The 9514-nt window shown below is 42.2% G+C and overlaps 1 protein-coding gene across 2 annotated transcripts in view; it reads right to left on the reverse strand.

The window, feature by feature from the left end:
- GALNT2 (polypeptide N-acetylgalactosaminyltransferase 2) overlaps positions 1–9157 on the reverse strand; it is a 100159-nt gene extending 91002 nt beyond the window's left edge. Inside the window, exon 1 of one of the 2 annotated variants that reach the window (XM_075708396.1) lies at positions 9044–9157. In XM_075708396.1, the coding sequence (XP_075564511.1) occupies positions 9044–9157 (114 nt within the window). Of the gene's footprint in view, positions 1–8998 lie in introns of both variants that reach the window. The other variant, XM_075708395.1, reaches the window with a different exon arrangement.
- Between the last annotated feature and the right edge of the window lie 357 nt (positions 9158–9514).

Raw genomic sequence — 9514 nt, forward strand, 5'->3', positions numbered from 1 at the left:
CTTCTGTATTTACTGACCATCCTTAAACTGACAGGACAGCTAGAGCAAATTTATTTTAGTAACCAAAACTAATTTCAGCTATGCTGGTTATTTCCAGGGTGGCTAAACATTTGGAACTTCATACAAGGAGAAAACATTTTCTCCTCATCAAGTCACAGCTCTTCGAGAATTTGTACACAATAGCATTAGTTCGGTGCCAATTCTTTGTATAATCTTTCCTTGGCTAAAGTCTTTTTGTTTCAAACAGATCTGTTACTCAATACAGACAGTCTATTGCACTTTGCTAATGCCCGAACTCAGCAGAATCTCTAGTTACTCTTTGCTTTCCTTAAAAAAGCACCCAGGTTTTACGACAATTTTACAACTTCAGAAAAGTTATTCAACAACTGAATCTGCAACCTTTTCAATAGGCTCTTTTTTTCCCCATAAGAGACGATTGTTATAAAGAAGACAAATCCAAATTATTGCCTTTGATGTGCACTACACAGCAGTTTTGGGGGATATATGGAATGCACTAAAATTCAGACTTTCTGTTCTTTTACTATCTCATTCCTTTCCCATTTGAATTTCATAAGCAGAGCTCAAACCTAACATCTGCCCAAATAGTCCCTTCACACAGATGTGCTCTGTCAGGTGGTGGAGCTATTTGAACATATTTTAACTTGTTTAAATGACAATAAAGGTACCCTGGTCAATTAACACAACCAGTGTATAAAAAAAGGGATAGTGGGGAAAATAAACAGTTTAGACAGATGAGAAGGCAACTAAGGAAAAAAAAAAAAAAGCCTTGATAGTAATTTGCAGAGGCTACATTGGAAGGCTATCATATGAACAAGTTACTTTGTTTTCTCAGAAGAAAAACAACTTTAACATGCAAGTTGATACACACCAAGAAAAGAAAAGAAAAAAAGGCCTACCTTAAAGCCACAATGGAAGTTTAAAATATGCTATATTCCAATAGGGGATGTATCAGTCACAGTTTATAGAAGGAAAAGAGATGCCGATTTTTTCCACTTTCTTGATCATTAACAACAGCCACAGGACACAATAAATAGTCCAGGATTGTTTCATTCATGGAAAGATTACTTGGCAAATCAACACTTAGAGAACAACAGGTAAGCATGTACTTGGTATGCATCAGTAACATACAGGTTTCATAAAATAATTCATTCTCCAAATAATGGAGGGGGAAAAGAAAAAAAAAAACAAACCAACACAAAAACCACAACACATTTAAATATCTTCACTTCCTCTTAGCAGGAAAAGTCTACAATATGAAGCTTTCTGTGAAAGAACCTTACAGACCCAGAGGGAACATGAAATGGTTCAGTTTCTAGTGTTATCTAGACTATCTTATGCTATGCCTTTAAATTCCCAAACACAAAAACCAAACATTTTGATGTGGATCTTTAACTTTTTTTTCCAATCTTCCCTCTGCAATCCATCCCTTATTCCTTTGAAAGCTTACATGAAAAGGAAAAGCAAAAGAGGAGCACCTACTAATTTCAAAACAAACAGCATGAAAGAATGCACCCAAGTTTTAAAATTTATATAGCTTAAGATACCACCACTTTGCATTACATGACAGCAATAAAACAACCTGCTCAGTATTTCCTTCTGTAACGCCCATGCTCACATTCTGTTTCCACACTATCCCAATATATTCGGGCAATGACATTCAGCCCCATATTCCTGCAAAAAAAATGCAAATGTCTCATTGCTTCCTGTAGATTCATTATTAGAATCCAAATGTATTACCAACACATGGCACTGCCAACATACTAGCAATACACAGCTTCTCCTCTAAGTCCTAATAAAAAAATCACATTTAGTAACAAGTTATCAAAGGCCAGGGAGTGGAAAAACTGTTTGCACACCACCTGGCTATATATTGATTTCTACTGTTATAGCTAAACTAACTGTCAGGAGTAGGTTATTTAAGAAAAGATTTAATTGGACCAAATCAACTTAAACAAAAATACAAGTTTATATTTATCATTTGCATTGACTTAATTTGAGCAGCTTACATTCATCACCTAAGTTTCACAAGATCAACTGCGTCCTAATGTTTTCTTTTCAAACAGGTTTAACTTAACCAAAAATACTGTATATTAAATTATTTATAAGTGATATGTAGTTACCAAAAAGCCAATGAAAAACATTTTATAGGCTGTCTGCTGGAACTACTATTTTTAAACAGTTTCTAGGCATGCAACAAGCGTTGCTCTCTCGTGACACCCAGTACCAACATAAAGGTCTCTCTTCTATTCTGTAGTAGAGTATCATTGTGAGTGGCTTTCTAGCAGACAATACCACATCTCTCATCTGACCTACCAGCATCTTAAACAGTATCAGTTATACACCAGCACTTGGATACCACATAACATTGCAAACCAAAAAGGGCCAAAAGAATAGACAAGACAGAAAAAGAAAAAATAATCAGGATTTCTAAGGAAAAAATGTAATTTTGAAGACCAAGATTGACGTTCTCTAACATATGTTTAAATGGTTTATATTTTGTTTTTCTAGGTTGTGATGACAATTTCATTTTGGTAATCACCACTGAGATGGATCTTTAATATTCTTTTACTTCATATGAAGTAATATTGTGCCTTTTCTAAATTAGAAAAAAGTGCTGTAATATCACTTTTCATGTTTTATTTTTGGAAGGATCTAGAACATATGGAAAGAACAACTGGCATTGATTTGCAATACACCTCAAAACACAAGACCAACAAGACAGAACAGGTAGGGTACATGGCACACCTCATTAGTGCACTACTTTATTTTTAAACTCTATCTGTCAAAGGACATCACTACAACTTAGAAACTTTGTACATGGAGATCACAGCAAGCAGCAAACCACAGCAGCAACAGAATAATGCAGAGAGGCACAGCAAACTACTACAATACCCACATAAGAGGGAAAAGCTAGGGGAAAACCTGGGTAACTACCCTGTTTCATATGAAACTACTGAAGAAGTCATTCTTGTTTCCCCAGCCCTTTTGCCATCACTACAGCTCTGCTCTACTTCTCCATTTATGAAACAAAAAAGCTAGCACCTGTACCAAAGCCCGAGTCATCAGTTTCTAATCTGGCAGGTTGCGGGGGACAACACAATGGTCTTCTAGCTAAGAATTTCTCACTATCCCTCCATATCAACATCACTGCCCGCCCCCCCCCCCCCCCCCCCGCCCCCGCAGCATTTCAAATAGCAGGGGAGAAAAAGGGAAGAGCCCAATATGACCACACACCTAAACAGACTGCACAAAATTTGCAGTTGACTGTCTTTTCATCACAAAGTTAAATTTTATTAAGTAATCCACAAAAATAAGTGACTGAGTTGCCAAAACAGTCATTTTGCCAAGTGACATATGTTAGATTAAGAAGACATACATGTACAACAAACTTCAGAGACTCATTTCTACATTCTAGTTAGAGAAGGACAGCTTTATTATTGAAGTGCCTGGGCATTTGATTTCTTTCCCATTTATTATAGAATTGTATAGAAGAAAAACATCCATTAGCAGAAACTGGTACCTGTTATACAGAGGAACATCCTTTTCTATCTCCTTGCACCTTCTAGGAAGTGAATGCCACAGAAAGGACACATGATAATTTGACTGTTTTAACCTTCAATATCTTCACTTGTCTAAAGATCAAGATATCAAGAAATCACATCCAATGTCACATCACATAAGGGACTGAAGTTACATTTAAAAATGATGTGACAAACTAAACTTGGTACTTAGCAATTAAAACAGGCAATGCTTTCCTCAGATGAAAGAAAACAACAGAATTGGACAGGTTACTTTTACCCCTTTCCAAAAAGAAGCTCTACTGCCTTCATGCACCTTGAGAGAAACAGTCAAAAAGTTACACTCTGCAGTTTCATTCTCTGACAAATACAGGTTAAGGCACCTGAAGTTAAAACACATTTCCTTTTTCCTCCTACTTAAGCCTTCAAAAAGAAACTTAGGTACACTAAATCTGTAGTAGATGTGGAGCTCTTGTTCTCCTGTGTACATCATTATGTATAATGGCAATAAGAGCCTCATTTAACAGTAACTGAAACAGTTCAGGGGTTCCAAAAAATGTGAAAAGAAAGAGGAAAAGAAAGCTTTGTGTATGCTGAAAGGAGTTATTCTAAAGTTTTATCCTTATAGATACTTACAAACTTGGTGTGTATGACTTCATGTGGTCCTTATTACTTGCCTTACAAAGCTTGCTTCTTTTCCCCCTGCTTTCCCCAAAGTGATCGAGTAATTTTTAATCGGTCATATACTCAAGGTAAAGCATGACCTTTTACCTTTGGACTTATTTCATCTCAGCTAGCTCCATGGTACAGCCACCTATCAAAAGCCTGCTCCAAAATAAAATTAAAAAAAAAAAAAAAAAACACAACACACACAAAACCAAACCAAAACCAGAATAAGGAAAGGAAAAATAGCACTATACACAGGGTACTAACCAGTTCTACAGGAGAAGCCTGCCTCCTTGTGGCTCAGCGAGCCGTAAATTAGATTTCTCCAATTAGTTCCATTACACCCAGTAAGTCTGGTGAGCCAAGAGAGTAACAAGCTTCTAGTTCAAGGTGATTTGGGGGTTTTGGTTTTCGGCTTTTTTTTTTTTTTGGGGGGGGGGGGGGGGGGGAGTTGATGAAAAAGAAAGGTGTTTCTAATTTGAAGAAGCACTGGCAAAAATTATCCATCTTTCATTACTGAAAGATTGCTTTTAACCACCTCCTCTAGATAGCAAAGACAGGGTGGGAGGGGACAGAGGTCCAACTTAAAACCATTGACATTCTTTACATGGCAACAAAAGCTTGTCAGCACTCTGGCACCTAAATCCAGAAGGTTGCAAACCTTGGCTCAGCTGCAGCTTAACCTAGCAGGCCTCTCTTGATGCCTTAGCTTTCAACAGTAAATCCCCTTTTTGTCTACAGGTCTCCTTCAGGGTACACCTAGGAAGATTTCACTCTTAGCAGCAGTGAAGTGTTTGGTGCTTTCAACAAGATGCAGACATTCCTCTGTCCTGTCTGAAGGGCTCAATTGCACTGGGCTACTTTCTTAATGCCTAGAAGAGTAAGTTTGTTAGAAAACAGCTGGGGTTTTTGGCTAGTGGTTTTTTGGTTTGTTTGGTTTGTTTTTTTTTTTTTTTAAATCCAGTCACTCTATTATGCAAGAGCTTAGTGGTTAAAGAACTCAAAACCTGTGTGACAAATACACAAATTCAAATTCATACCAGTCTCGAGAGGGGATCACATCATCAGGATGACTTTGGCTTGGGAGGGTATGAGTAGCTTGCAGAAGCTGCTCCATTTTGTGCAAGTCTGAGACACAGAGCATGAACCACTTTTGCTATGGGTTAGGAAATTCATCCACAAAAAGAAGGGAAGTTCCAGTCTCTACTCCAAAGGCTTTTTAATATAAAACACATTAAGTGAACACAAAAGTAGCCCACATTTTTTCTAGTCTCGCAACTGTTGGGCTTGCAACTTGCTTTCTTCTGTGTCACAGCCTCTGTTTTGGGAACTGTTTCTCTAACCTTTAAACAAGTTAATCAGACTCATTCTTTCCAATCTACGATCCAGTGATTTGGCTGGAAAAGGAGTGAACTGAACCCATTGCTCTCTCATGCTTACAATCATTTTAATTGGAGATTCACTGGAGGGGAGAAGGTGGGGAGGACATTTCTGCCCCCTCCAAGCACGTTTTGAATGAAAGGCTTCAACTCTACCCTTTTCTTCTTTTCCAGAAAAAAAAAAAAAAAAAAAAAAAAAAGAAAAAGGTTGTCACACCCCAAATTCCAGATGTGGAAAACATAATTTCTTTCTACTATAGGATTTATGCCTAGGTCCAGAACAAAAAGCATTGCACCTTCCTATTTTTTTTTTGTTATTACTATTTACACATTTACCAATGAAACAGCTTCTACTTTGTGTGCTTTAGACCCTTTCATGCCTGCTCAGCTCCTACCAGGCCAGAGCACTGTACACAGGGCTATGGATTCCACCACTGTTGCCAGGGGCCCAAAACAGGCCAGACTGTACCGCACACTGCAACATCCAAAAAGCTTCACCGATGTCATTAGAAAGGTTGTAAATGGAGAACCAAAGTAAGTAGAAGCTTACATTAATTCTGGCAATACTTTAATAAGAAAAGCAAAGCGGGGGAGGAGGGGAATCACTCTTTTTCTTTTACTCGGGTGCAATCCTGGCAAAGGGCAAACACCTTCAACTCTACTGAAGAGAATGGGAATTGGTGGTGTTCATCACATCATGGGACTGGCTGCTGTACCAAACAAGTCCAGTATGTCTGGATTACACATTAGGTCTGTGTATGGAAAAAAAAAATCATCCTTACGGAAAAAAACATTCTGTTTGTATAACCAGATCTGTAATTAACATGCAAATTACTTACACAAATGAAGAACTATCCCCTCCCGGCTTTTGTAATTTTATAGACTGAACACAGCGGAGACTTCAGTTTATTAAAAGTTATGCTCTTCTGTAAGCAACTCTGTTTCCATTATATTGAAATAGTGGGCAAGTAATAAGGACCACATGAAGTCATACACACCAAGAAATTTACTACAGCAGGGTTTCCGTTCATAAGTTTAAGACAGTTTGTGGTTTTGCTTTATACCAGGGTCTGACACTAAGTTAATAAGCCTTTTATTGAGATTCAGAAGCTATTACATTACACACATCTTCCTCTACTTACATTTGCTAACCTACGCTGAGGCCCAGGATTAAATTTTACGCTTCACTGACAGAAAATAGAATCCTAAATCACCAATCCACACATAATTGTTAATTTCCCCACTTGTTTCTTGTGGTCACAGTACCTACTTTTTTCCTCACCACGGCCTTACATTAAACTTTCACATTTTTAAACCTAGCACTGAGCTTCAGCTCAGGCCTATGAAATGTCTCAATTTCTTTAAGTTATCTTTACTAAACTCTCCCAGTTACCCAAACCAGTAAGGTTTACTAAATTTTGCACAGAATGATAACAAATTATACTACTGAAGCAAGTATCAGGATCATAGATCTCTTAAAACCATAATAAAAACCTCCTGCTAATATCAATAACAAACAGCAGCAGATTCTAGTAGATTAAGTACCAGACTCATACTCAGAAAAAACAGGTTTCTTTTCTATTTTTTCTCACCTAGTCTTCTAGGTGACCTTGGGCAAAATCACTATCCCCACACTGCAGTTTCCCCAGCAGTAAAATTGAACTGAACAGAGTTGCAAATCTGTCTGGAAACTGCAAATGAAACACACCATAAGAGTTAAAAACATATTTCCCTCTCTGCAGATATATTTGCCTTGATAGCTCTTCTTCATCCCATTTTACATCAGCAGCAGCATAAGATTGCTTTTACTTTCTAAATACACCCTGGTGGTTCTTCAAGAAAGGCTTTAGGCTACTGCCTTACTTTTTATCACATGCTTGATCTATTTCTGCTACTGTATCTACTTTGAAGGACTAAGAGCTTGTATTTAGCAACACACAACACTTATTTTAATATATTATGTCAAAAGTTGCTGTTGAACAGATTCCTAAGCTATGGGGAGAAAAACAAAATAGGGCACATCAGAACAGAGAGCCAATTATCAACGAGCAGCAACTCATTCTCCAGACCCTTGCTCGTGTAAGCAACCTTGTAAGTAATCATGCAAGTATTTGCTTCCATGACCTGCCATGGGAACCAGTCATCAGCAGATTTTTACCGGGAATACATGCATTGATGAATCAAACTGCATCAAAGCAACATGAAAAGATTCCTTTTCTTATACACTGATAGACTTAAGAAACACTACCTTTAATTTAACAAGAGACTGCCATTTACTAGTAAGTAACACTGCTTAACTGTGGTGCACTTCACTCACCTACCCTCTCCCCATTTCTGGGTTTGTTTGGGTTTTTCCAAAAAAATGATGCAATTACGAGATGCTTTTTCACCTTTCCTATTCCAAAATATAAGGCTTAAACAACAGTTTCTAAAAGCTCTTGGGTTTGCTAGTTGTTGTTGGACCCCACCCCCCCCCAAAAGCACTTATTCATAATTAATTTTTCTAAACAGAGTTAGTGGATAGACTGGCCACTTCCCACATCATGCCACAAAAACCTGTTTTGTTTGACACAAACGTGAACTGTGATGGACTTCACTTCCAGCTATTTTCCTGATCAATGAATTACTACAACATGTCAAAAAAATTTACTTAATAAGTTGATGGACAGAATAATGAAAAATTACTCCTGTACTGTCAATAGACAACTTCTTGAACGTTAGTAACTGAGCCTTGAAAGAAAAATGAAGAGACAGACCTTCCACACCACAGACATGAAATGTGACAAATCCAGCTATTTCCTGAAATCTTGCAAAGCCGATGAGAAAACGGTATCTTTTAGGCGCAGCGCTAAGAAGAAAGGAAATCGCTGTGCATCCAAGAGGGAGAAGAAAGGGGAAAACGCATTCGCCGCTCGGATCCTCGCGTATTCTCGAGGTGGGAACACGAGCCCAAGCGGCTCCGGTGCCGGCGGGGGAAGGAAGGGGCAGACGTTCCCTGCCGGGAGCGGAGCGGAGCGGAGCCGAGGCGGGCCCCCGCCGCCCCGGAGCGCAGCCCCGGCCCCCCCCGCCGCCCGCCCCGCTCTCCCCTCCCACCCCAACTTCCCCCGGCCCGGGACGTGGCCGGCCGCAGTTGGACAGGGAGCGACGTGACGAGGCTGAAACCGGTCTGAAGTCCACAAAGAAGCCATCTGCCTCCGGGAAACGGGCTGGGGAAGGGCGGGCGGGAGGAAGGACGGGCGGACGGAGGAGGGAAGTAGAAGCCCGGGGGGAGTTTCACCCCGCCGGAAAGCGAGCGCTCCCCCGCCCCACGGGGCTGCGGAGCTCGCCACCGCCCCTGCCCCCGCCCCGAGCACCGGGCAGCGCCGCCCCCAGCCCGGCCCGAACCGCCCCGCCGCGGGGGCACGGAGCGGGCGCACCTTCCCCGCCCGCCCCGCGCAGGGCTCCGGGCTGGGCTCTCACCTTCCTGCCGCCGCCGCCGGCCAGCGCGGCGCTGCCGCCCGAGTACATGTAGTAGGCGATGCCCAGCACCCAGAGGAAGGCGAAGCAGAGCAGCAGCCGAGACCTGCGCCGCATCCTCCCCCCCGCGCCGCCGCCAGGCCACCAGGAAACGGCCAGCAGCAGCCGCCGCCTCCGCTCCTGCCGCTGCCGCCGCCGCCGCCGCGCAGGGTCAGGGGGCAGAGGGCGAACGCCCGCCCCCCGACCAATCCCGCGCCGCCCGGCCCCGCGGGGGGCGGGGCGGGGCGGGGCGGGACTACCGGCGTCGCCATGGTTGCAGCACGCCGGGCCGCCGCCCCCTCCCTCACGGGCCGGGGGCTCCGCGCCCGCGGCGGCGGCCGGGCGCGCACCGGCACGGCCCGACCCCGCCCGCCCCTCCCGCGGCCGCCACCCCGCCCTGGCCCCTCCTTCCCGGCGGCCGCCGGGCTCCCCGGT

The sequence above is a fragment of the Pelecanus crispus genome, chromosome 3 (assembly GCF_030463565.1).
Source record: "Pelecanus crispus isolate bPelCri1 chromosome 3, bPelCri1.pri, whole genome shotgun sequence".
In the NCBI taxonomy this organism is placed as follows: domain Eukaryota; kingdom Metazoa; phylum Chordata; class Aves; order Pelecaniformes; family Pelecanidae; genus Pelecanus; species Pelecanus crispus.